Source organism: Herpailurus yagouaroundi, unplaced genomic scaffold (genome assembly GCF_014898765.1).
Source record: "Herpailurus yagouaroundi ecotype Mexico unplaced genomic scaffold, PumYag 221, whole genome shotgun sequence".
Classification (NCBI taxonomy): Eukaryota; Metazoa; Chordata; class Mammalia; order Carnivora; family Felidae; genus Herpailurus; species Herpailurus yagouaroundi.
In genome coordinates this window covers 10,640,397-10,668,335 of record NW_024412452.1, presented here as the reverse complement: position 1 = coordinate 10,668,335, position 27,939 = coordinate 10,640,397, and the positions used below count along the sequence as shown (strand labels likewise).

Below are 27,939 nucleotides of genomic sequence, written 5' to 3'. Positions count from 1 at the left end.
GGTCTCTCCCAGGCTAAACCTTATTGGCTGGCTAGAACTTCCGACAGAGGTGGCCAAGCCATTGAGGGACTGGACAGTGCCCGCTGCTCCTTTCGTCCTTGTGCAGGGGTTGTCCTTAAAGATGGCGTCTCCCAGCTGAATCAGAAACGACACCCCAAGGTTTTTTGTCTGCATGCAGACGCTGAGTGAACTGGGACAGGGATAGTGACCTGCATGGCTTTCAGCGACGTCTGCAGTCCTGACAGGTCTTCCTAATGCTTTATTCACTCTGTTGATGCCATTCAGGTCATCCAGCCACTTCCTGCCTCAGTGCAGTTTAGCTGCAGAAAGGTTTGGTGACACAGATGGAGAAATACGGCCACCTACCATTTACTTCCCCGGCAGATATTCCAGTTTCACCACCTTTTTATTGGATACAAAGTCATAAATTCTCTGATGCCCATGTGAGTCCTTTTAAATACATACACTCAGGTACATTCGGCACAGGGCATCTGTGGATAATGTGGAGCAAAGTGCTGGGATGGTGATGCCTGGGTGGGGCAGAGAAGTGGGGCCAGGGAAGGCCCCCTGGGGGCTGGAGGTACAGGCACCACTTCAGAAACAAAACCAAAAAATGCTCTCCACCCCTCCACCTCATTTGCTGGGGGTGGGGGGAGCTACCCTCTCACGGCTCAGGCGCATTGCAGCCTGGCTGTGCGGGGAAGGCAGGCCCGGGGGCCACTTGTGGAGGTCCCCGCTAGCGGTGCCCACTAGAGCCAGGCCTACCGGTGCCAGTCATGAGGCAAGCCTAGGTCACCTCAGGCCTCTGCACCTAAAAGCAGGACCCCTGCTAGGGCAGGGCTGAGGCCAGGGAGCCCGAGGCCAAGCCTCCTGGAGCCATGCCAGCAATGGCAGACAAGGCTTGGGCTCATGGTGGGGAAGCCTGCCTGATTGTCAGGGCAGTCTTGGGACTGGCCAGGGTCCCGGGGGGTTGGGGAAGAAATAGGAGCTGGTTGCCTTAGTCGGCCCTGGTATTCTGATCTTCACCCAGTCCTAAACCTTATCCTCAGGCAAAGGCTGCAGATGAATACACTTGTCCAGGAATAAATACATACACACGATACACAGCAGTATATACAGAAATGCGGGCCTGGAACAAGGCTGGGTGAGAAAGCATGACCACCAGGGTTAAGGAGAAGTGCCGCCAGGCCCCTGGGGGAGGGAATTCTACTCCTCAAGGACTGATGGGCTAGACAGATCCCATCAGTTTGGGTTAACTCCTCTGGGCACGTGGGCCCTGCACCCGCTCACCATCTCCCGTCTTCAACCCAAGTCCACCAGGAATTGGGTCTTTGGCACCAATAGTCACTCTGGAAAGGTCTTCAGCTTAGTGCCTTAGAGGGACTTAGGGACTGGGCAGCTTCCCACCCATGGCCCAAAGGACCAGGGGAACAAGCAGAACCCAAAGGGAAAGGATGGAGCCAAACCTTGGAGCAGCAGGCGTTGGGAAGGAGGTGGCTTTTTCGTTGTTGAAGGACTTCCCATGAGAGGCCGGCTCAAACCACTCACAGGACCAGGAAATCCTGGACTGCCTTGCTCCTTAGGTGGTTTCTCGGCCAGTGAAAAGCCATGGTTCCCGGCAGCACATTTCCTCTCCCCGGGGGGGTCAGACATACACAGCATCTCCTTTGTTCCCTGCTGGTGCCATGGGGAGGCAGCCCAAGCAAAGCCTGAGGAGTTAGCCTACCATTGCAGGCTATATAACAGGGAGAGGTGGTAGGGACACCAAGTGCTGGGGCCCATGGGACCTCTGCATGTGCCTGGGACCCCCGAGCAGGGCCTGCCTTGATTGGGTCTCTCAGGTACTCCTCTCCCTTGCATCTTACTAGGTGTGAGATGGAGGAGGAGGATTCTCCTTTGAGTGAGTGAGGGATAAGTGCCTCAGGGATGGCCAGGCCCTCCGTCCCTGTTTTCCATCCTCAGCCTGCTGCGTGGTTGCCAAAGAAGTGAACAAATGGAACAGGCCTGCAGACGAGCTCCCCGCACAGCAGCAGGGCTCATCCCGCTGAGAGTCAAAAAATAGCTGAGTTGGGGGACAGGGGGCCTGCAACTTTCTGGTTCTCAGCACACGTAAAGTCCAGGGTGCAGGAGTCTGTCAGCCCCAGGGGCAGCTGTGCGGTAGAACACGCTGTGACCCATCGTTCCCGTCGGCAGGAGCCTGTGCAATACGTACTCCCACACATCCTTTACACACACACTAAGCTGGCAAATACAAGGTGGGGACTTGCTGGCCAAACTTCCTGCCAGCCAGGAGAGGGGAGGCCCTGTTCACTCTTCTGCCCCCAGTGCTGGTGGTGGTCAGGGCTGTTGCAAGGATGGGTGGATGGGTGGGTGGAGTGGGTGAATGAACCTACTCCTGGAATCAGTTCTTTCAGCACTTTCTCCCACTCTAGCTCACTGCCCATGCACCCTGACCTCCTTTCCTGACATTCCAGTGGCTGCCCACCCCGGGAGAAATTACCCAAAGCCTTCTATTCAGGGATGGAAGCTTCCTGGGGCAGAAAAATCCCTCAGTAAGGCAGGCTCAGGCCAAGCAGGGCATCCCTTTGTGCTTTGTCCAGGAGATTGGGGGGTGGGGGTGGGGAACGGGGGCATGGGTGGGCAGCACCTCCGGTCCTAAGGTCTCAAGCGGGAGCTGTAAAGGGTGCAGTTGGCAAGGCAGGACAGATGCACCCAGGGTACCCTCATATCTTTTCCAGGTCCCTGGAGGACACAGAAAAGTCGTGCTTCTTCCTGTGACTCCGGGGGACAAGGCCGGGGAGGTGGGAGCCAGTGGAGCCAGCCGCTCTGGAGTGGGGGATGCCACACAGCCAAGGCTTTGTGCACGACTGGACAGGGAATTGCCAACATGACACCCTTGGTATTTGGGGTCTTCAAAGGGCAAGGCCAGAATAAGCCACGGGAGGAAAAGTCATCATCAAGAGCTGGGACAGAGCTGGGTGTGGAGCCAGGGGAGCTGGATGCTGAGCCTGTGGGGTCCCTGCTCTGGAGGACTTATTACAGGGTAACCCAGGCTGGGTCTTGATGTCTAAGCCAGGCTGTGGCAGAAAGTTGGGTCACTGCAAAGGGCTGAGGAACTAGAGGAGTCCAGCCCCAGCCAGGACCAGCAACCTAATGGTTAGGGCAAAGCTGGTCCTGTATAGGAGAGAAGGAAACCCTAAGATGGATTGAGGCTAATGTTTGAAAGAACTTTCCAAATGAATGTTGGCAGGACCCGTGGCCTCTACACCACCGTGAGGGTTCTGAGAGTAGGAACTGGGGAGACCTGAGTCTTTGGAGCCTTAGTGCCAGAACCTGGTCTTGCTGGAACTGTGCAAGTCTGTGAAAACCTGCTTGCGTTCTGTGACTTCTAAGCCAAATGGCTGTGGCTCAGGCCCCAGCACTGCCCCTAGGCTAAAGAACTCCAGCATAGCCCCCAGTCCATAGGGCCAGTGGAGACTGGGGAGGGAGGCAAGTCTGATGAGGGTGCTCTTCCTCATTCTTGGCCTCATGCGTCTGGTTCCCTACCAAGGCTACATCTTCAAGCAAGCTAGCCAGACAAGGAAGCAGCCCAAACCACCCTCCTGGCCTCCTCCAGACCCCAGCACAGAAGGCAGCCCAGTGACTCCCTCCCACCACAGCACTGGAGATCCAAAGGCCATTCCATTGCTGCCCAAGCACCTGGAATAGAAGTTGTTTCTTGAGGACAGGAACTGCTTCTCACTGCTGATAAAATTTCCAGAGCTGGTTCCTTGCCTCGCCAGAGGCTCAGGATTGGTGGAAGGTATAGAAACATGCACCTTTTAGCTCTGAATTTAGCTCTGGTGTGCCATGGGGGTATGTGGTTGTTGGGAGGAGGGGTCTTGTTTCTACAGCAATAAAAACTAAGTTTTCTCTACTTGGCAATTTCCCCACTTTGGGAGTGGTAGTTTCAGTATCCTGGGGAAAAGTTCTAGATGAATGTTTTGCCATTCCAAGCCCATTCCACTACCTCACTGCCCCCTGCCCCCCACTTTTGGCTGACCACATTCCCAGACCCCCAAGGCCTGTCTGTGTTATCCCTGGAGAATGTGGACCCAGAGCCTCGGCAGGCTGTCTGATGGGGGTGCCCCACAGAGGGCTGGAACAGGGCAGGGGGAGGAAAAGAGCCCTTCTTGCCAAGTCTGAGCTGCTTTGGGGAGCCCCGTCTGGCCTGGGGACTAGCAGAGGCCCCTGACAAGGGGAGGCCTGCCCCAGCAACCCAAGCAGCCGAGGAGCCACTCAGTGATTATGGCACGTCCTCGGGGCGATGACACCGGGTGCTGGTGGTGACTCAGCTCCTTCCTGGCTGTGCCCAGAAGGCTGCTCCAGTTGGGGGTGGAGTGGGGGTCGGAGGGCAGCTTCTGTCCAAGCCCCTGCCCTGAAGAGCCAGTGCCCGACATCAGGCCCGTTGCTCCGCTGTCCCAAGAGGAGGACAGGAAACTGTCAACCCCTCCCTGGAAGCTAGGGATAACACAAGGCCTCCGAAGGTCTAGTCCAAATCAGGGTCCCTCTGGAGGTCCAAAGAGAGTGCCCTGGTGTGGGGCCGGCAGGGGCCCTGCCGCCCCCCACCCCGGGTTAGCAGCCGCCGTCCACCTTGATGTGCAGGATCTTAGAGAAGCCGGGCCTCCGTCGTAGGGCCTGTAGACCGAACCCTGGTTAGTTCCCCTCAGGTTGAGGCAAGTGGGGCCCTCCCATCACACGCCCAGGTCACCAACCCCAGCCCAGGGATGCCACCTGGGGTTTTGGTTGGCCTAAGAGCCAACTCCTTACCTGGAGTTTTGTCACCATGTCCTCAAACAGCTTCTGGGCCTCAGGACTGCTGGGCTCTTTGAAATAATCAGCAATCCCAATCTGGACCACGATGGACTTGAGGTTCCGGCAAATGCCTGGGAAAAGGTGGGTAATAAGGTGATGGCTCATGTTTGGCTTGGACAATGGGGCTGCTCTTCTATCGCTAATTCATGAAATCAAAACCCTACAGAGATGGTCACGTGCCAGGCATTGGGAACCACCTAGAGGAGAGCACACTGGTGGCACCCAGGGGATCAACCACACGGGAATGCAGGGGAGGAGGAGGGCAAGGTCATAGAGCAGAGGCTGCAGTGAACTCTGGGAGGATGAGTGGGAAGCAGCCAATTGTGCAGGGGCTCTAGGAACTTCCCTGGCAGAGGGGATGGCTGTGCCATGGCCTGGGCATCTGGAAATGAATTAAAAGGACAGAGTGGCTGAGGTGAGGCTGATGGCTCTTCTCTGGAGCATGGAGGAGGGGACAGGCAGCAAACAAGTTGGGAGCAGAGGGCTTAAGGGACTAGATGTTGCCATGAAGTCAGTGGAGGAGGAAGAAGAAAATCAGGTGGCTGAGAAGGTTCTGGAGGTCATGATTTTAGAGGTTGAGCAGTTCTGGTGGTCAGTCCAGGGCCAGGCCATGAGGCTGATGGGGAAGGAAGAAGAGGATCCTAGAAATAATAAGAAAGTCAGGGAGCCTTCAGTGCTGACGATGTAGGTGTGACCAGGGCCTCAGGAAGGGGAGGCCTGCCCCAGCAGCCTGAGGAGCTGAGGAGCCACTCGGTGGTTACTGCAGATCCTCAGGGCGATGACACTGGGTGCCGGTGGTGACTCAACTGTGCTGGCTGTGCCCAGAAGGCTGCTCCAGTTGTGGGGGTGGGGGTGGGGGGGGTCGGAGGGCAGCTCCTGTCCAAGACATTGCCCTGAAGGAGTGTGAGCAGCCTGAGCTGGACACCCATGTCCTCAGTGAAGGTGGAGGAGTGGCCAGGAGTGAAGTATGTGGCTAGAGGGAGGTGGGCTCAGAGGAGGCATGGAGTCTACACCATGGAGAAAGGAGTCTTCACCCTGAGAATGGTCCTCACCCTCCCACCCACTCCAGAGGGTCAGCTTAGAAGAAGGGGATACAGAATCCAGAGAAGTACAGTAACTTGCCCAGTCACACAGCTAATAAGCAGTAGAGCCAAAATTGAGACCTAGGTCAGTCCAGCTCCAGAACCTGTGCTCCTAACCTGTCTGTTCTGCCTCTGCCCTTGGCCAGAGGCTCATGTGGGGCAGATGGCATTGTACAGCTCGTGTCTCCAACGTACGTAGAGCATAGGGCAATAAATGTTGAACCAAACCATTTGGACCAGATGCTGGCAAGACTTGAACACCACACTGCCCGCAGAAGACACTTGTGGCAAAGCCAGGATTAGCGTCCCGGTTGGTCTGCCCCCAGTGCTGGCTTGCTGACTAGGAGCGACAGACAGGGAGCTGGCTATGCTACTTGCTGATGTGGCACAGTAAGTGGTGACAGTGGTAGCCCCCCTCCTGCATTCCCATCGCTCACTGTTGAAATGCAGCAGGGCCTTGGGGGTGACGGGGGTGGCCGTGAGCACCAACATCTCCAGTCCCTTCAGGCCTTCCCGGCAGACCTCAGCTGCCACCTCCTGGGTGATCTCCGACACATGGTCCAGCTCCAGGACCTGCAGCCGCATGCAGTTTCTTGCTAGGAAGGGGAAGGAAGAGGGGAGGTCCTGCTGACAAACTCCCCAGGCTGCCTCCCGCCCAGTGCCTTGGTGCTCCTGCCACCACCCAGGCTGCAGCCCCAAACCCCCTGGGATTTCAGTGTTGCACCCACACCTGCTTCCCACCACCCTCCACCCCAGTCCCGAGGAAGGACTCACCGAGTGATGCCAGGCCCTGCACCCCACAGCCAGCGCCCCCAACCCCCAGGGCCCGAAGGTGGGGCCAACAGCGGCCGATCATCTGCAGGCAGCGGTTACTGAAGCGCGTGGGCTGCTGGCTGGAGAATGGGGCGGAGAGAAGGCTGTCAAGGAAGTTTCTGGTTGCATGACACCCCAAGCCGGCTCCTCTTTCATGCCCCGCCTTAGGCTGGGGCCCCCGCCAACCACCCAGCTGCTCCAGTTAGAAACCTGGAATCATCCCTGACTCTTCCTCCCTCACCTCCTGCCAAGACCTACAGATTTTGATTCCTGGATAACTCTTCGACCTCTCAATTCAGGCCACCATCCATATTCATCTGGATTCATCTAGAAGAATCCTACACACTACTGACAGTGAGTCATTCATTCCTACATTCTCTCAGTCATTCAACAAATGGGCCTCAAGTGTCCACTCCAGCTAACAACTGAACTAGCCCCTGGGGATATACATCAGGACAATATAAACATGGTCCCTTCCCTCAAGGAGTTGGGGGAGGGAGGGACACAGAAGGTAACCAATCTGATATAATCCTGTTTTTAAGATCTAAGATACCCCAGTGGCTTCCCAAGCACTCTCTAGATGAAATGCAAAAATCTAAACCCCTTAGGCCAGACCTGCCTAACCTTGCCCCAACCTTCCTTCCACACTCATTGCTCCCCTCTGCCCACCACCCACATCAAACTCTCTATTTCCCTGAACACTTCATCCCTCAATCTTCGCCCTGGCAGCAGGTTCTCTGGCGTCTGCTTGCACTTCGAACCAGAGATATGGAAATGGGCATTCATAGCCCCTACACTGAGAACTGCGAGTACAGCGTGGACTGAAACATAGAGAAATTATTGCAAAGCAAATGACAGCAGGGGTTGGGACAGGGTGCAGTAGGACTGGAGGCAGGGAGCAGTGCCAAGTTCTGCCAGGTGTTCACGAAGGACACTGGATGCCCTGGGAGGAGTTGTTCTGTGGAGAGAGGGCTTGGTGGACAAAGCGCAGGGACAAAAACGCCTGGTCTGAGGAACTCCAAGTAGAGCGGTGAATGATCTGGATTCTCTAAAAACCAGCTCAAACAAATGTGGCTATTTCTAGCTAGCGTTGCCTGAACACCTACTGTGGCCCCTGCAGGCCTTATGTACACATCTCACTGGAGCCAGCTACAGTCCTCCCAAAACTGAAAGATCTCTAATACCATCTTCACTCTGCACTTGAGAAACTAAGACATGACTGGATTGCCCAAAGTCTCACTGCCAGTAAGCCAGGGCATCACCCCCTGTCTGATTTGGAAGCCCTGCTCCCAACACTTACTTACACCGACTAATGAATGCGAATCTGTCTCCCCATTCAGCTTTTGGAATGGCTCAGATCTGCTCAGTCCTCAGCCCCAGCCCCAGCCCCACCCTGTCCCCACCTGACCCCTGCCAGGGCTCACCAAGGGTGAAGTGGCGCCACCTGGAGGGAGACAATCTCTCTGCAGCCTGCACCCAGAGCCCAAATGACCTCGTGGCCCACGGGGTCTGTGGCACTCCTGTTGAAAAGACAAAGGTGAGACCACCCACCCTAGTGGCCTTTGCTCCCTTCCCTTGGACCATAGAACTCTTGAGTCCCTTTGCCTAAGACCCCCGGGGAAAGAGTATGCAGACCCCAGGGATCCCTTTGGCCCGAGGCCAAGAGGGTGTGGACGTTGAGTCTAGTGGTGTGCACCTACCTGTAGGTGACGGCCTGCAGGGCACGGCAGTAGCAGCTGGCCAGCCAGAGTGAGCGGTCAGTGAGGATGTTGGGACAGTGGGAGATGCGCAGGATCAGCAGGTTCCCCCCAGCGGCCTTCAACAGGGACTCCAGCCCTGCTTCCAGGCAGCCTCTGGGGATGGCCAAGAGGTCAGGGCACTGCCTGTGGCCACCTCCCCCTCTGGGAAGCAACCCCCAAAGGAATTCTGGGTCTGCAGCCTGCAACACCCACCGGCCCACCCGCCATGGGCTCACCGGGTACTCCGGGCATATTCTTCCTTGCTCTCCTTCTTGCCCCGCTGCCGGGGCTTCAGGTTCTGCAGCGTCAGCGAGTGGGCCTGGGTGCACCACTGAGCCAGCATCGCCAGGAACTGCAGGGAGACAAGGGTTAGCTGGGGATGAAGGGGTCTGTGCTTGCCTGCCTAGAGGCAGACCAGCCCCTAGACAGGAGGCCCCATGAGAGCATTGTGGGGAGTCAGGCTGAAGCTGGGGTATTGTAAGCATTTCAAGGACCTGACCTTGAGGGGCCAGATTCTGCTGGGAGAAAGGTGGGTTCACAGCAGGGGCAGTGGACAGGGACAGGCACCTTGGAACAGACGCGGGCATTCTCCAGCAGCACCCGTGTCCAGACCGCGGGGTGACGAGCCACAAAGCGCCAGTCCCGGCAGACCTCGGCAGCGTGCAGCAGCGTGCGTGTGTCCAGATAGGTGAAGATGCAGAACAGGGCGGCTCGCATCTTGAGGATCTCTGGGCTGATGACCTCGTTGGAGCGTGAGGGGCTGCCCCTCTCAGCTCGCCGACCCCGCCCACTGCCTCCCTCGGGGCGGGCTGCACAGTACCAGAGGGTCAAAAGTCAGTGTGGAGGGTCAAAGGCCAGTGTGGAGGTGCGGGTGGGGAGATGGGGGGAGGGGGCTAGGAGCTGCCGAAGGAATAGTCACGAAAGACGCATGCTGGAGGGCCAGTGACTTGGGAGGAAGGACAAGGGGCCTCTGCTTCCCCCTCCTCTGCAACACCCTATCTCTATACAAATTAGAAAAAGGTGACCCTTCCTCAAGCAAACTGTCTTTTTAAGATCCTATATCATCACAGAGTCCAAACTCACCCCTTAGATGTAGCAACTGAGTCAAGAGTAGGGAAGGGTTTGGAGGGTGAGGGTACAGATGGTTAGAAACCCAGCCTCTGTGAACAGAAGGCCAGGGTGAGGCTGCCCAGAGCACTCACTCTACAGCAGTCACGCACCTGATCTCGGCCCTCTAACCTCCTGACCCTGACCCACCCACATATGCACATGGCCTTGTCCATATACAGAAGGGGGCTCTCCCTGCTGCTCTGGGACTTCAGCCTGCAGTTAACACTCAACTACTCTCCTGTAAATGTCAACGAGCCCACCACGTGAATGGACCCCTGAGATGTGGCATCCTTGTGCAATACCCAACCTGAGCGCCCCTGTGCTGCAGCCCTGCTCTGTCACGTGAGTTCCTTGCCCAAGCTCACAGGGCACCTGTAGGACAGTTTGTCATTCTCACTGTGGGGAGTCTGGGACAGGGGGGAAAACAGGTGTGGGAGCCCAAGGGATTTACCGCCTCAGCCCTGTGTCCCCTGAGAGGGCCCAGCACCAAGGAAAGACTGGCCTCTCTGGCCTACCCTCCCCAGGACTCACCTGAGAGCCGGCAGCTGCTCAGTGGCCCGGCCATAGCAGGCCCAGAGCGGGGGGCATCTGAGGGGCCCTCAGCCTCTGACTCCGTGGTTCGGGAGCCCACGTCCGAGACATCACCCTCCTCCCCCTCCGTGCTGTGTCGGCGGGGTCTGCGCTGCCAGTTCTGGATGGCCTGGCGCCGCAGGCCTGAGCTGCGAGGGGGCTGGGTACGCTCCGAGCCGCCGTTGGCAGCCTGGGCCCGTGTGCTCAAGCCCCCAGGGCCACTGTCCTCGGGGGCCCCCTCTTCTGGCCGGGGTAGCTCCAGACTGTCACTGTCATAGCAGCCTGAGCTCTGGGATGCAGCAGGGACACGGCTGGAGGCCCTGGGGTGGGGTGGACCAGACGGTGAGGAGCGAGGGGCACCAGGACTGCCCGAACTCCCCATGCCACCCCTACCACCGGCCAAGGGCAACCCACTCCCCCTACTTTCCAAGAGCCCCCTTCCAACAGTGTGGAAAGGCAGACATAGGTGACCCAAGGAATATGGGGAAAGGACAAGGAGCCAAGGCCTCAGATGGGCCAGCCATCCAGTGGGCCAGTGGATCTTTCCAGGGTGAGGGTGGGCTGTGGGGCGGGCCAGGCCCGAGGCTTACCCTGTGCTGGGAGAGGAGCCATGCCTTGACACGGCGTATGTACTAGGCATGGCCGGGCCTGCGTGGTGTTCTCGCTGTGGGCCCCCAGAGCGGGAGGGAGAGGCAGGGGGGCAGAGGAGGCAAAAGGGTGAGAAGGAACGGGAGAAACAGGGCACAAGATGGAGAGAAGAGAGGAGGGAGAGGAGAGAGAAGGAAAAAAGTTGGGAAAGATGGACAAATAGACAGACAGACAGCCCAGAGAGGCAGGCTCCCCGGCCCCCTCCCCACACCCACCCAGCACCCCAGACCCCGACTTGTGGCTCCCGGGCTCTCATTTGAGTGGAGACGGGCCCCTGAGAACCGGAGCAGCTGGATCACACCTCACTGGATCGCAGCATCAGGGGCCGGCACGTCTGCCCAATCAGAGGGGCCCCTACTTCAGGCCTCCAGTCTGCTCGTGGGGAAGAGCCAAAGAAGGGAAGCATGGAGCATGACGGGGGCGGGGGGGGGGGGTGATGCCAGGCAGTGTGTGAGGTGAGGCTGCACGGGGCAGGGGCGCAAGCGGAGTGGGGAAGGCAGGCAGGCACTCACCATTCTGCCTGGACCCCGGGGTCCGGGCCCGGCACCGCTTCCCCCCGCTCCACGGCCCAGGCTGGCGCTGGGCGTGCTGCCACAGCTGCTGCTGATGACCTGCAGCTGCCTCTCCGCCCGGTCAGCCCGCTCGAGCAGCTCCTCGATGAACTGCTGCAGCCGCAGCTTGGCACTGGCCTCCCGCGCCGCCGTCTCCTTCAGGAACTGGTCGATCTGTACCACCTCCCTGGGCCCGGAGCAGTCTCTTACCCCCATGCCTCGGCCTGGCCGCCCACCCACCCTCCGGAGGGGACCCCGAGCAGTGGGGAGAGACACGGGCACAGCTGCCTGTGGTCACGTGGGTGCACACGGAACAGGCCCAGGCACAATGCCCCATAGGACAGCACATACAGAAATGCGAACATCCACCCCGAGTCACACACTCACACCCCGCTGACCCAGCCCCAACACTCCTGCCAGACACCCCTCCTCCCCACCGAAACAGTCAGTCATACTCAGTGACACTCAGAGCCACCCCCTCCCTCCAGCAATGCTCACGGGCACACAGCCACGCACACTCATGTACGTGTCAAGTTCACTTGCAGGCACACACGCAGTCTGGGGCAGGCACAGTCCCAACGACACATTCCAACACACACACACACACATTTTCAGAACCATTCTCAGACGCAGAAGCCTCCGGGAAGTGCATGTCCACACAGCATGCTTCAGAGTGACTTCAGGATTCACAGTTGGTCATGCATCCACTCAACATTTACTGGGCACCTTCTAGGTGTTTGGCACTGTATTAGGGACACAGCAGTGGACAAGCCTGAGAAAAATCCCTGCCCCTGTGGAGCTTACGTCACAATGGGGACAGATAAATAACATCCATCTACTTCGAAATTCTACATTTAAAGACCAGGGAAATAAGAAGAAGCCAGCAAAGAAAACCGAGGAGGAGCAGACAGGAAAAAAGAAGGACATTCCAGGAGAGTGTCCTGGATGCCAAGTGAAAAAGGGGTTTCAAGGTTATCACTGTGTCAACGCGGCTGAGACACTGAGATGATGACTAGTGGCCTTGGCAACATGAAGGTCGTTGGTGACACAGAGGACAGTGGTGGAGGTGGACATCTGATCAGAGTGCATTGAAGACGGAAAGTGGGGAAGGAAACTGGAGACAAGGAATATAAACAATACTTTCAAGGAGTTGTTCTGGAAGGAGAGAAAAGGGGCTGTAGCTTAAGGGGGGCAGTGGGGTTAGGGCAGATGGGAGTAATGATCTTATGTCTGGATGCTTTTAGGAATGATACAGTTGATGAGGAAAGTCTGGTGATGGCAAAGGGGGAGAGCAGAACTGCGCTATGTCTTTGAGTAGGCAAAAGTAGGAAGAGGGTCTGGTGCCACAATGTAGGAGCTGGCCTTCGCTAGAGAGACAGAAAGGGAGAGAAACAATTTTCACAGCAGGCCCGTGGTCACACTTACATGTACTCACAGTCCCAAACACATACCTTCATGACACTCTTGGCCCCACCCACACCGTCATTACAGGCTTGTGGCTATAGATGCCATATTACAAAGCCATGGCCACACAGACACAAACACAGACACACTCAGGCCCAGTCACAGTGGTGGCAGGGGCAGTGACACACACGGGCACACCCGCCCACAGGGCCCTGCGGGCCACTCACTGCTGCTTGCGGCTCAGCTCCTGTTCCTTGTGCACCAGGTCCTGCTTGAGTGAGGCGAGCAGCTCCACACTCACGTCCACCTGGCGCGAGAGCTCGGAAGCACGCTCCTCCAGCTCCTCCTTCTCGCGCCCCAGCCGCGCACTCTCCTGTCGCGCCGTCTCCAGCTCTGCCGCCTTGCGTTCCAGCTCGGCTTGCAGCCGACCCACCTGGCCTGCGATCTTCTGCTCCACCTCTTCGCTCAGCCGCTCCAGCCGCCGGTCGACCTCCAGCTTCTCCAGCGCACGGATCTTGAGGCGCGCCAGGCCCTCCTCGTAAGCCACATCAGCGGGTGAGGGGGACGCGGGGGAGGCGGAGGCGGGCCCGGGTCCCGGCCCGGGCGGCGGCGTCGAGCAAGCCGAGGAGGCCACGGACTTGCGGGCGAACAGCTCCCCCAGCGGGATTTCGATCTCTCTCAGCGCGTAGCGCGCGGCGGCTGCGGGCACGAGGCCGGGCTCAGCCAGCTCCTCGCAGGGCAGGCTGGCGGGAACCAGGTCGCCGGCAAAGTGGGCGAGGGGCGCGTGATGGTGATGGTGGTGCAGCAGGTGCGGCGTAGCGGGCGACGGCCCGGCCGCCTGCTCCTTGCCCTGGAAGGACGTGCTCTCGAAGACCTCGCGCCGGGCGCCGGGCACCGCCAGCAGGGCGGCGGGCTCGGGCGTCAGCGGGAAGCCCGAGGCGGCGGCAGCGGCGGCTGCAGCGGCCGCGGCCCCGTCGCAGATGCTGTTGGTCTTGGAGAGGATGTAGAGCGTCTCGTACGTGTGGCTGTACTCCAGGTGCGCGCGCAGCGACGACAGGCTCCGGAAGCGCTTGTGCTCCCCGCAGCGGGGGCAGCGGTACGGCAGGTCCAGCGAGGCCATGGCCCCGCCGCCCCCGCGGGGCCTGGGGTCCACCGCGGCCGGCCCGCCGGTCAGCCGGGCGCGCTCATGGGGGGCTGCGGGCGAGCCCCCCTGCGAGGTCAGGAAGGCCCAGGGCGCTCACGGCCAGGGGCGAGGAGGCTAGAAGAGAGGGAGTAAGACTTAGGAGGGTGGTATCCCCACCTGTAAGGAAATGTACTTCCCCAGGAAACCCATGCCCATAATGGAGGGGCGAGGGGATACCAATGGCTTGACCTCCCGGAGGAGGCTGGCCTGCTCCGGTACTGGTGGGAGGGCCTGTACATGTATGAGAGTGAGAAAGAATGAGGATTCTTTAAGGGGGGAGGAGGGGGAGAGAAAGGCATTATTATTATGTATAACACTTCCAAGCTATATTCCAATTTAAACAACCCAAATGTCCAACACCGGTAGAATGGATAAATTGCGACATATTCATAATGGAATTTTATCCAGCAATAAGAAAAGGAAGCACGGGTACATTCAACAACGTGGATGAATCCATTCAATATTATGTTGCATGAAAGGAGCCAGAGGGTGTGCATACTGGAGGATTCCATACATATGGAATTCAAGAACAGACTAAATTGATCATGACAGAAGTCAGAATAGAAGTTACTCCTGGGGACGATAAACTGAGAAGGGGCAGGAGGGAACCACATGTGATGCTGAAAATGCTCTAGATCTTGATATGAGTGGTGGTTTTACATGTGAGTACGTGTATACGTAAACAATCAAGCTGTATACATAAGGTTAGTGTACTGTATGTATTTGGCTGTATGTATGTTACCTCTGAAAACAAATCTTTGGGGCGTCTGCGTGGCTCAGTTGGTTGAGCATCCCAACTCTTGATTTCAGCTCAGGTCATGATCTCCTGGTTCTTGAGATCAAACCCCACATCGGGCTCAGTGCTAACAGCACACAGCCTGCTTGGGATTCTCTCTCTCCCTTACCTCTCTCTCTCTGTTCCTCCCCTGCTCACGCACACACACTGCTCTCTCACTCTCTGTCTCTCCAAATAAATAAATATACTTTAAGAAATCCTTAAAAGAAGGTGTTATTTCCACCTTGATGGAAATACCCATCAAGACAAACTATTGGTACCATGTTGCAGTGACCAAATTGTCACCTCACCTGATGATACCTGTGTGTGTGTCCCTGTTTGTTCCTGTCCTGTTTCTGTACCACATACTCCCATCCCTGCCATGCTAGGCACGTAGCTCCTTTTTCAAATTTCTTTGCTAGGTTGGTCTCCAGTAAGTGCCCCTGCCCTGCCCTTTACAAGGGCCACCGTATTTGTCCTCTTCAGGCTTCTAGCACAAGACACCACCCTTCCTGGCATCCTAACCCTGCTCACTCTCAACTCCTGATGCCCATCCTCCCTCATCTCTGGCTTCTGGTCACACCACTCCTGCCTTGTGGAATCTCTACCCTATTCGTCACTGCTCTCCTCTTCCTAACTGCCTTCAACCACCCTCTGCTGTCCTGTGCTCCTCCGGGTCACAGACCACTGCTTATCAATCCAGTTGTCATCAAGGATCTTCCCCCACTGGTCCCACCGCTCATACTAATGACCAGTCTGTCTTTACAGGCTGCCATGAAGCTGCCCCATTTGGGTTCTCTGACCTCCTCTTCTTACTGCCTTCTGAATCTTCCTGTCTCCTGATGGGAGGTCCACCTTCATACCTACCCTCTCCCCAGCAGTCTGGTTTGCTCCCATTCACTCCCAGCTTTAAGCCACTAACTCTCAGCTCTGCCTCTCTATCCTGACTTGCTCTTGACTTCCCTTTGCCTTCAGGCATTTCCACATGGATATATGGGTGAACATCTGTTCCCTTTACCAGCCCAGAACCCAGTCCTCCTGGTAAAATCATTCTGCTTTGCCCTTGGGGAACCATCCTTCCTTCCCCACTTTCTCAGTCCCTGTGGTCTGAGTGGGGGTTGATGGTCCACCCCCGACTCCAGGGGTAAGAAAGTAATATAGACCTGGCCAAACAGAGTCCTGGGATGGGCAGAGATCGCCCAAGTTGAGTCAATGAGTCATTCCTCCAGGACTTTTCTGGAACTACTGGGGAAAAGCATCCTCTTTGCATTCAGGTTTCTAAGCTGATGGGGAAGGCTAGAGCTGCAAGGGCTATCTTTGTCTCTTTGGGGAGGAACCTCCTGGGAATGAAGCCAATACAGAGAGGCAGAGCTGAGATGGACAGATTTGTCACAGATACTGTTTGAGATTCTGGTCTGTTCAGTTGGGTGAGCCAATCAGTTCCCCTTTTTTCTTGACCATTTGGAGTTGGGTCTGTGGCACTTGCACTAGAAAGAAGTCCGAAGCCAGAAATTAGAGTGAGAAATTGAATGTTTTAAAGGAATAGGCCCTAAGGAAGAATTAGCTGAATTAAGTGGGGAAGTAAGATAGTACCAGATCCCTCCTCAGAAGCTGGTGAGCCCTACTACATAGCAGCAAAGCAGCTAATTAAACTCTTGCACTATCTCCCGAGCTCAGCTGATGTTCCTACCTGGAACTTTAGGGGACCTGTAGAAAAATGTCACCATATGGGGTGTGGCCTTTCCCGTGGCCTCAGTAAGGTCCGACAAGAAAGAGACACACTCTGGCTGAAAGGGGCACATCTGAAAGCGGACAGGAAGAAAATGCTGCTTTGCCTAGAGAGGCCCTTTCTGCCTGAGGCCAGTAATCCAATATGGCTGAGAGTCAGATAATTAAGAGCCAGTTCTCGGCTTCTAGCTAAAGTCAACTCAAGCAAAGACAGGGAGGCTGGAAACACAGACAGAGACAAACCTGGGCCCTCACAGGCTCTTGACTCCTCAGGCTCTCCAAGAACCCCTCCTGCTGTGCCCTCCCAGCTCTACAGAGGTTATCGTTGCTTTCATCAAAAGAGCCTTCCACTGGGATACAGCTTGAGTGAGAGAGGACAAATGAACTCTAGACTAGGGGTTTGCATTGCCCTTTGCAGAGGCCTAGCTAGAGGCAACAGAGCCATGGCTCCTGGGAAGGGCAGAGCACCAAGAACTGTTGCTAAGAGACAACTCCTGCTCCTCCCCCAACACTATCACCCGGGACTTGATTCACGAATTACAACTTCCAATGAGGTCTCTAGTTTGGTTAATGGCTCTGGGGACAACTGAATGCAAACTGACTGAAAGCTTCCTAATGATTAAGGGGATTGTATTGCCAGAAAAACCCACAAACCTGGAAAACAAAGGCCAGGGATTACTCAGCTACTAATGTTCCTCACTCCTTAAACTTGCCGTCAGTGGGAGGTGACTCCCCCCACCCCGCCCCGCCGCAATGCCCCTTTTTGTGTGTGGCACAGAGCATGAAGAACAACGAAGGCTCCTCGAGATGGCAGAACCATAGCAGCCAAATAGATGAGCCAGGGAACCTCATCCTTGCCAACTGGTCAAGCATGTGGACCATACTATGGGTCTGTGACCACTGAGCATTTTTCCTCATCTCCCCTCTTGAGCTGGGAGGGTTTTGTTCTTTCAGCTATCCAATCTTTCCTCCATCATAGTCTGGCCGTAAATTGAAAGACCATGAGTGGCTAGCTCAGTACCTTGCCAAACAGCCCATCACCAAGATCTTGAATTGGGTCTAGATGTGGTAAGTGGATGAGAACTTGGAACATCTCCTTCTGGAGATGGGACAAGTGTGTTTAACGTTTTGTGAGGGATAGCTGCATTATCATAAACAGAAACATTTAAAAAAATTGTACAAGTGGGGGGGGGGTCTGTGTAGATCTTGTTCAGACATGGAATGTAGAGGACATTTATTGTTTTTGCTGTTCAGCTCCAGCCCTGCTTTGTGGATGGACCCCCAGTTTTCCCTTGAGAACCATTGCCCCCACTTTGGGTGGGGCTCTGGGGGAGCACATATGACTTTAGCCTGTTCATCAGTCACAGCGCCAAACTCCAGGCCAATATAGCCACTCCAGGACCTGTGCTCAGCTGGTAGAATGTGAGCCTGGAGCTGCTTGTGGCCACTTCTTTTTTTTTTTTTAATTTTTTAATGTTTATTTATTTTTAGAGAGAGACAGAGTGTGAGTGGGGGAAGGGGCAGAGAGAGAGACACACACAGAATTCAAAGCTGTGCTGAGCTGTCAGCACAGGGCCTGACACGAGGCTCAAACCCACACACTGTGAGATCATGACCTGAGCCGAACTTGGGTGCTTAACTGACTGAGCCACCCAGGTGCCCCTGCTTGTGGCCACTTCTATCCTCCTTGGGCAAGAGAACAACAAGGCTCCTGATGACCTCCCTTGAGCATCCAGATCCAGATCTGCCTAAAACTTTAATCCAGGACTTGTCAATTGTGTGAGGCAACAAATATTTTTGTAGCCTAAATCATCTGAGTCAGTGGCCAGTCACTAGTAATGAAGCTGTAGACTAACACAGTGACCCACAGTGTAAAAAGCAAACCTTGGACTTCCCCTCACCCACTCCCCAGCGTCCATCCCTGTTCTCTTCAACAGTGCCACTGTCCTCCCAGTCATACCACACCACTGGCCATCTTGACTTTGCTCTCTGCTAACCATCAAGACCTGCTCATTTTCTCCATCAGTTCTCTTCTGCTCTGTGCTCTTCCTCACACCCAGACTGCTGGCCCAGGCTTCAGCTCAGAGCTCTATCTCGTCCCATATTAGGCACCAGATTCCTCTGTCTACCGAGAACTCATGCTCCTTCAATGGCTCCCAGCATCTACCAACTGCAGCCAAACTCAGCTTCACTTTTGGCCTCGCTGTACTCTCTCTTTTTTAAGTTTATTTATTCATTTTGAGGGAGAGAGGGGGAGAGAGAGAATCCAAAGCAGGCTCCGCACTGCGGAGCCCGATATGGGGTTCGAACTCACGAACCACGAGATCGTGACCTGAGCAGAAATCAAGAGTCAGAGGTTTAACCTACTGAGCCACCCAGGCGCCCCCTGGCCTCACTTTACTCTTGCCAATTTGAGAGGGAAAAGTGGCCTGGCTGTTTTGCTTGCATTTCTCTGATTATTATGGCTGGATATTTTTTTTCCCACATATTGAGCAGTCATTTATATTTCTTTGGTGACTTGCTTATGTACTATTCTTTGCTAATTTTTATACTGAACGTTCATATTTTCTTACTGATTTGCAAAGGCTTTTTATAATGTTGATCCCTTGTCATTTATATACTACGAATGTTTTACTCAAGTCTGTCAATTGGCTCGTTTACAGTCTTTACTGATATAATAAAGCTTATAGTTGGCTTCAGTAAAAATCTTTAGCATTTCTGATTTTGTTATCATGCTTAGGAAGTCCAGCCTTACTGAAGATTTTATAAACAGCTATATATGTTTTCCTTTCATACTTTGTGTAATTACCTTTTTTTTTAAAGTCTATAACAATTTTTTAAAATTAAGGGCCTTAGGGGCGCCTGGGTGGCTCTGTAGGTTAAGCGTCTGACTTCAGCTCAGGTCACGATCTCATGACTCGTGAGTTCGAGCCCCACATCGGGCTCTGTGCTGACAGCTTGGAACCTGGAGCCTGCTTCAGATTCTGTGACTCCCTCACTCTCTGCCCCTCCCCCGCTCACACTCTGTCTCTGTCTCTCTCAAAAATAAATAAAAAATGTTAAAAAAATTGTTTTTAATTAAGGGCCTTAAACAAATAATCATCCATAAACTGACAATGACTTGGTAGCATACACATACTTCAGGTTGTATGGTTTCCTTTTTATACAATGGAGTTTTAAATCCATCTAAAAATTTTTGGTATGCATGGTGAGACAAGGATTAAAACAAAACAAAACAAAACAAAACACTCCCTCTCTCTCTGCCCCTCCCCAGCTTGTACTCTGTCTTTCTCTCAAAAAATCAATAAAACATTAAAAAATTTTAAAAAGACACAACTTTTTGTTATGGACATCTTCACATATATTCAAAAATACAATATGAAGATAAACTATGTTATATACCCATCAACCAACTTCAACAGTTACCAACTCATGACGCTTCTGTTTTATCTTTATACCTGCTCCCCTGCTTTGTACTTCCCCCACCCCCACCACTAGATAATTTTGAGCAAATCCAAGTTTTATTTTACCCAAAAACAACTTAGTTATCTATAAGCCAAGGACTTAAATTAAAAAAAAAAACAAAAAACTTAGCAGGTGCCTGGGTGGCTCAGTCAGTTAAGCATCCTACTTCGGCTCAGGTCATGATCTTATGGTTCACAGGTTCGAGCCCCGCATCAGGCTCTGTGCTGACAGCTCAAAGCCTGGAGCCTGCTTCAGATTCTGTGTCTCCCTCTCTCTCTCTGCCCCTCCCCCACTCACGCTCTGTCTCTCTCTCTCTCTCTCTCTCTTAAAAATAAATAAACATTAAAAAAATTTTTTTTAAATAGTCACTGTTCTAACATCACCATCATTTAGGTATATTAACATCAAAATCATTATCATCCATCACCATTATCATTAGGTATATTAACACCAAAAAAGTAGTCTTGAGAGGGAAATCCAGAAGAGAGTTCTCTGAACAGACCAACAAAATAAATAGTCTTGTGGCAAATCTATTCAAAGTGCAAAAAAGAAAGAAAGAAAACAAATACATAACACTGTGAATGAGAAAAGGGATATAACCACTGACACAGAGATTTTTTTTTTTTTTTAATTACTAAAATGCCACCAGGTACAATTCTTGGCCCAAATTGTTGAAAATCTGGATGAACTGAATATTTTTCTAGGAAAATATAAATTATCAAAATTGACTCAAGAAGAAGTAGAAAACCTGAATGGATTAATAAGTATAGATAAAATTGAAGAAGTTGGCAAAGTGACCAGAGATGTTATAAATAGAATTCAGTTCACACACACACACAACTGTTCAGGAACAGGGTTATTCTGTGATGTATGGTCAGCTTGGTATCAGGGCACCCGTGGGTACCTGCCCATCCCAACTAAGTGCTGAGCCCTCCAGTGGGGGCACTTTCAGGGATCAGAACTGGCCAACCTGTTCTGTCCCCTCCCCATATACTTTTGAAGCATCCTTTTCCTACACAGCACCCTGCTAGCCAGGCTCTGACAAAGGGGAAAGTCTGGGGGTGCAGGCCTATGTGTGGATGTGCAAGGTAGAAGTAGGAAGGGACTTCTGCCCCACAGTTTCCCTCCATATGCTGGAGCTGAGGAAGGACTATGAATCATTCTTAGGAATATTTTTGCCTAGATGTATGTACTCCCTCGGCATGAGCATAAGCTTTGCCTGGATGCAGGCAAGAAGGTGATGGAGGCAGGGGGAGGTAGAAGAGGAAGAAAAAGAGAAATAGAAGTGTTGCCCGTTCAAATTCTATCACAGTCCTATATTAGGAGTATCATGACAGAACAGTTGGAGATTTTCCTTTGCATTCTAGTCTCTTCAAATCAGCAACCTCTGCGTTCCTAAGACCTGCCTCCTTTTTCAGCCTGGCCCTGCCCCTTGCCCCCATCCCCAGGACCTGTTATGCTCCTGCCATCTTTCTGAAATGCCTATCTCAAGTCTACTTTCTTTCAAATCCAGCTGAAGGTTTGCATTAGGTAGAAGGATTCTACAGGATGAACCACAGGATCTGTTTTTTTTTTTTTTTTTTAAGGCTTTCAGGTGTGTGAATCTCATCTCCTCAAACAAGACCAACCATTTCAAGATGTGTGTCTTCTCTGGCTCCCGTCTACTGTCACATTCTCACTGACTCTGACAGAAACACAGATTATCTTGCATTTTCATGGCTTCCACTACCATGTAATCATTGAGAATTCCTGCAGTGGATATTAGTATTTTTATCTGCTCAGCAAGTCTTCTTCACCTTCCGGTAATACATCTCATTCTTTCTGTGGTAAGCTGGCCCTCCCCATTCCATGTGGTTCTGACAGGGCTGCATGACCCAGGCCTAGCCAATCATGTCAACCATGGTGCCCCCATCTCCTTGGCCACAATGAACGACCCAGGAATGGACACATTCCTCAAGCTGAGCCAACAGAGCCATTCACTGGGAATATAAATGAAAGACTGAGGAGTCTCTTATTCCTCTGGAATTACATATTAGGATGCTAAAGCTATCTATGGCCTTGTGTAACCCCCACCTACTACATGGAGAAAGCCCATGCATGGCGGGGGAAAAATATGGCCACACTCAGAGCGCAGCTGAGCTAAAAGCTAGAAAGAGTCCTCACCACATTTTTGAGAACCCAGGTACAGTCATACCCCAAACACACCCATCCCCCTTCTTTCCAGTTACATGAGTTGGTACATATCCCTTTTTGCAAAAAAATAATTTGAGTGGGATTTCTGTCACTTGTAATCAAAAGTCCTAATAATCTCGCAAATCTGTATTTCTAGCCTAGCATGCTCTACTGAGCTCTATTAAAACATGAATTCATTCAGTGTATGTTTACTGAATACCTGCTCTGGGCCATGAATTTTATCAGGTGCTGTGCTGGGTATGCTGAGGACATCTTGAGATCTTGCCTTCAAACAGCTTGGGGTTCCCTGGGACAGACTAAGTAAGGTATTAGATGATACAGCAATAAAATAAATGCTGGGCAAGAGGCTAGCATGGGATTCTACACTCAACTTAGCTTGAGGAGTTGGGGAACCCCCAGAGGCAGTAGCATCTAAATGACTGGAAGAGTCGAGTCAGGTGAGGAAGTGTAATTATGAGATTGGGGGAGGAGAAGGAAGGCATTCTGAGTAGCGGAAACAGGATGCGCAAAGGCAAAAAAAAAACATCTCTCTCTGGGAACTAAACCCTAAGCTCTGTCTCAACCACTGCTACTTCCCCAGCACTTCCAACACTGCCTGGCATGGGGCAGGTGCTTGGGTAAGTGTTTGTGGAATGAAGGAAGGGCAAGGACTTAATCAGATATACAGTTTAGAAAATGGACTACTGAGGGCCAAGGTCAAGCAGAAGGCAGTTGGAGGCAGAAATTGTTAGCCAAGGTAGCAGGAGTGCAATGAGGACAAGGATGGATATGGGAGCAACATAGGAAGGAGAGTCAAGAAGGCTTGGTGACAGAATGATTGTGGCTCATACTAAAGGGAAGAGTCGAAGATCAAGCTCAGGCTTGGGTTTTGAGCATGTAGATAAATGGGGCTGTGGTTAAGGTAGGAGGGAAAGTGAAGGAAAGCAGGTTTGGGGGAGAGACGAGCCTGGTTGTAAATTCCATGAGTTTGAGGTTCCAGAGGGCCTTGGAAATAGAGATAGTCGTTGATACATAGTTTGCAATATGGAGCCAAAAATATAGGTCTGGCAACTTCAGCATAAAAGTGGATGAGTAGGACCAGGGAGAGGGTGCAGAGAGAGGAGAGCAGAGTAATAAAGGTGGACCCTCAGAAAAGCAGGGGAGGGAGAAGAACCAAGAAGTTTTTAAGAACCAGAAGCAGCAATGGGAATTTTGGCAGCAAACCTTTTGGAAGAGAGGATGTCAAGGAGGGAAGAAGTGGCAGTAGTGTAAATGACAGTGTAAACAACAGGAGTTGATGACACAGTCGGAGCAGAGGCGGCAAGGGTCCACTGGGGACTTCAGGGAAGACCTCTTTGATGAGCCCAGCCGATGGGGGCTGAGGGGAGAGTGAGGTGGAGACAGTGAGTACATACAGGAAGCTCAACTATGAAGGGGAAGAGGCAGCATGGGAGATTCCAGAAGGAATTTTTAAGGTGAGAGACACCAGAACATATTTAAATGCTTCTTAGAGATAACCTAATTCTAAAAATTTTTTTTTCAACGTTTATTTATTTTTGGGACAGAGAGACACAGAGCATGAACGGGGGAGGTGCAGAGAGAGAGGGAGACACAGAATCGGAAACAGGCTCCAGGCTCTGAGCCATCAGCCCAGAGCCCGACACGGGGCTCGAACTCACGGACCGCGAGATCGTGACCTGGCTGAAGTCGGACGCTTAACCGACTGCGCCACCCAGGTGCCCCGAGATAACCTAATTCTAATCTCTACTATCACTTCCACTAGCATGAGGCATACATAACCCATGCCTTAGACCTGACATTTATAGCAATCTTTTTTTTTTTAAGTGCTCCTTAGAAGCAGCCTGTAGAGAGGGAGACGATGAAAAGGTGGTATTTTAATGTAGGTGGCTCAGAGCTTAATGTGGCTAACAGTGTACTCATAATACATGATTCCTTCAAGCCCGCATCTTTCTCCTGTTTCCCATCTTGACCAACATCTTCATTATCTACTCAGCACCCTGGATGCAACCCCCAAGGCACCTCTGCATTCTCAAAGTCCTCTTCAGACCTCATCAATCACGGGTTTTTGTTCTACTGCCTTCTAGATATTTGATTCTTATTTCCTCTAGTCCCTCCCCCAGACCATAATTATCCGCTTCTATCTGGTCTGTTGATACTGTTTCTAACTGAAGTCTCTAACTCCTCCTGCTTTTTCTGAAAATACCAATCCAGTCGTGTCACTCTTCTTCCAAAATAAATCCCTGAGGGCAGGCCATTTTCTGGGAGGTAAAGTCCACCCTGCTTTGACTGCCCTCAAGCCTGGCCAGGACCAGACCACCAGACAGCCTTGCCAGCCTAGCTTTTGTGTCCTGCTTCCCATGTACATCCTTAATGAGCCCTGCAGGGCTCAGTTTCACTGAGAAGTACCATGTGCTGTCACACCCTCAAATCTTGGCTCATGCTGGTCCCTCTTCCTGGGACTCCCTGCACCAAATGGTGAATTCTGCAGGGCCACCTCAAATGCTACCCTTTCCATGAAGCCTTCCTTGACCCCCTCCCTCAGCTCAAATCACATCACAGCGTGAATCACTCCTTACCACAGCTCTTCACATACGGTAACAGGTGTCACATGCTGGATGGTCATGGACTTGTTTGCACATCAGATCCCACCCTATTCGTACACTGGAAGGCAAGGACAATGCAAATGATTCACCCTCACACCTTTCTCACCCACAGCAGACATCAGTATATCATTCTTGGAGGAATCACACTGAATAATGGATGAACTGATTGATTTCATGTAACCAAAGTGATTTCTATCACTCATTATCATGGAACTGGATGAATCTGGTTATAATTAAGTCCATCTAAGAATCACCTGGAATTACAAGTGCTTCCCTGGTTCGGCTTACGTCCCACCCACTGGGAAGTAAGAACTTGCTGTGTCTTCTTGCCTCTGTCACTCTAACAGAGCTCCAAGGCTTAGGGCTTCTGTGCTTCATTCTGTTTTATCCACCCGACAAAAAGATATCAAACACAAGGGCCATGCCAGCCACTGGGAGACACAGGGATGAATAAGACAGTCAAGCCCTCAAGACGCTTACAGTCTAATAATCTAAACAGTGAACATTTACCTACTAATTATTCTGATCAGATACCATGCTTCTCATTTAGTCTTCATGACAGTGCTGCCACATAGGTGGTATTGTCTCTATTTTAGGAGGAAAATGAGGCTCAGAGTGGCCAAATCATTTGCCCAAGGCCAGGAAGTGACTGTAATAGACTTTGCTCTGATGGCCTCCCTGGAACCATGCTTCCAGGATTCTTGCCCTTATGTTGTGCCCTCCCACACTGACTCAAAAGTTGGCCATGTAGTAGCAGAGGTTTGATAAGCAATTGTACCTTAGAGCTTATAACCTCTTACAGTATTTCTCTAGGGATACAGCTGCCATAAAAAAAAAAAACAAAAAAAAAACAAAAAAAACAAACTCCGGCTGAATTACCGAATGATTAGATATTGTATGTAGAGAGACCCTGAAGGATGAAAGACCACCTTGATGTTCCTTTCCAGCCAGTCCCTCAACTGAATGCTGCTGAGAGGTGCCAAGTGAACCCACAGCCATGGCCATAGTCATGGCCAACACACAGACCATGAAAAATAATAAAGCATTATTGTTTTAAGCCCCTACATTCTGAGGTGGTTTGTTGCACCACTGAATAATTGAAACAGTTACAAGTCAGGATTTGACTTGTAAGTCTACCTGATCAAGTACTACCTGATTTCAAAACCCATACTAAGAGTATATCAACGTATGTTACTTCTAATTGGGAGGGGAATGTTGCACCAACTCTACAATATTCACAGTAAATATTTGTTGATTGAATGAAGGGAGTGGGGGCACTTCCATAGAGGCAGGAAAGTCCAGGGAATTCAAAGGCAGGATGGCAATTACCTTTCAACAACTACCACCCCCTTCCAGCTACAAATATTCCAAAAACAAAAATATACTAGGCATCCCTAAATCTAGAAACATTTGTGTGGACATCACCAAACTTCCTCTCTGTCTCTTTTTCTGTTAAATTCAGATCAGGCAAAATCGAGAAGTTAGCAGAGTTTGGTTTTTGATGGTCACCCACCCTGCCCTCGACTCCCCCAACATGTCTCTGGCACCTCCTCTACCCTCTCACTTGGCCCTCTAGGCCCAAGAGCTCTTTCTCCCTCTTTTCATCTAAAATCCACATGCAGAGGAGGGGAAGAGGATTTGGATGTTAATAGATGGCTTTACAGGCCAAAGAAATGAAGCCCTAAGTTCAGTGCTTTCAGGAGACATCTGCCAGCAGGTGGAGGAGGTGTTCTAAGGATGGGGAGGCAGCTGGAAGTGTCCCTGTGGATGGAGAATAAAGGAATGCCCCCCCCTCCAAATCCCTCCAAATCCCCAAGAAGGAGGGGGTTGTGGCTCTCCACACCTGGGGCTGTGGTCCCCACTTGTGTACCTCCCAGGGCAATCACTATAGTCTAGTGAAGACCCACAGGGGTCAATGCATCCAGTCCCCTGCTTCCCGGCAGCCCTGACACTGCCTTTTCTGTCCTAAGCTCCCCTTCCCTCTTGTGCTCCTGCAAACATGCACACACCTCCCAAGGTCACACACACATGGCTCCAGCACCTGGATCCCACACCCGGAAAACCATCGGGGCCCCTCACAGCACACTCGACCTAAGGAGAGCAGGCCCCACTCCCGCTCCCAGGCACACCATGGCAAGTGCACACAGGCGCCGTGCCACACACTCACATGCAAAGCAATGCAGTGGGGCGCGCACATCCAGATCACTGTGGGTAGTCACCAGCGGAGGCACTGGGATATGAGGAGACAGAAACATGCGTGCACACACATGCACACCTCCAGATCATCCTGACTATCACACGTGCACGCCGGCACGCACACAGACACCCAAAGCCTCCCACCCTCAGACACCCGCACAGGTGCCCAGCCAGGCCTCAACACCAAGCCCCTCCCCCACTCTTTTTCAGAAGCAGGTGAAGAGGGCTGGGTTTGAGGGCGCTCCCCTTCCTCCCTCCCTCTGGCCCTGCTCTCCAAGGTCCAGAGTCCCAGAGGGGTCTGGAGCCCGCCCCCGCCCCCCAACCTGGCGCGGGGAGCAACTGGAGAGAAGCCGGGGGGGATGGGAAGCCTGGTCTCAAAACGTTCTGATTTTAATTCCTTAAATTAACCCCTTCCTTGCCTCTGGCCTGGCCTGCCCAGAATCCCTCCCTGTCCGGCAGCCTCGGGGGCCTCCCGAGGGCTGTGGGGGAGAAGGAAGAGGAGGAGGAGGCAGCGGCTGGGGTCCTCCCTGCCTTCTCTCTCCAGGAGCGGTCCCGCAGCGCGCCCATGACTCGCCCTTACCTCCTCCACCCCGCGGCGAGGCCAGGCCCCGCGGCCCTCGGCTGGGGGTGCACAGGCAGCCCCCGCGTGCCGTGTCCAGATGCAGGGCCGCCCTGGGGCCTCGGATCTCGTTCCCCTCCGCAGCCTCGGGTGGCCGCCGCGGCTTGCGCCCCCGCCTCCCTCCCGGGGCGGGGGCGGCCGAGCCTCCCAGCCAGTCGCAGCGGGAGGGGCACACAAACCGGGTGGGGGAAGGATGGAGGAGGAGGTGGGAGGAGGAGGGGGCTCGCGGCCGGAGGAAAGGAACAGAAGGGGGAGGGAGGCAGCGAGGAGGTGGGGCGGAGTCGGCCCCTCCTTCGGGGCGGGCTCTCCTGCGAGATGGGGAGCGGCAGATGCCGCCAGAAGCGGCTGCGCCGGGACCCCACGTTTTCCGCTGAAGGTGGCTTCGATGGGGGAGGGGTCCGCGGCG

The 27,939-nt window shown here is 53.1% G+C and overlaps 1 protein-coding gene across 1 annotated transcript; it reads right to left on the bottom strand.

Annotated features, from left to right (window-relative positions):
• Positions 1-368: 368 nt before the first annotated feature.
• On the bottom strand, positions 369-27,939 carry FBXO41 (F-box protein 41). The gene is made up of 13 exons (XM_040458528.1): positions 27,495-27,939; positions 12,999-14,029; positions 11,329-11,554; positions 10,759-10,832; positions 10,130-10,488; positions 9,056-9,297; positions 8,725-8,840; positions 8,450-8,602; positions 8,174-8,269; positions 6,711-6,829; positions 6,374-6,532; positions 4,810-4,925; positions 369-4,677 (listed from the first exon to the last, which is right to left on the bottom strand). Exons 2-13 carry the CDS (start codon positions 13,889-13,891, stop codon positions 4,615-4,617), a joined length of 2,616 nt encoding a protein of 871 aa, XP_040314462.1. The 5' UTR covers positions 13,892-14,029; positions 27,495-27,939; the 3' UTR covers positions 369-4,614.

Excerpts from the sequence above, each read along its gene's own strand:
- FBXO41 (XM_040458528.1), bottom strand. The coding sequence starts at position 13,891 with ATGGCCTCGCTGGACCTGCCGTACCGCTGCCCCCGCTGCGGGGAGCAC. Across the intron at positions 8,603-8,724 it reads GAATATGCCCGGAGTACCCG|AGGCTGCCTGGAAGCAGGGC; the intron begins GTGAGCCCATGG and ends GGCCATCCCCAG. Across the intron at positions 6,533-6,710 it reads GCAGGGCCTGGCATCACTCG|CAAGAAACTGCATGCGGCTG; the intron begins GTGAGTCCTTCC and ends TCCCCTTCCTAG.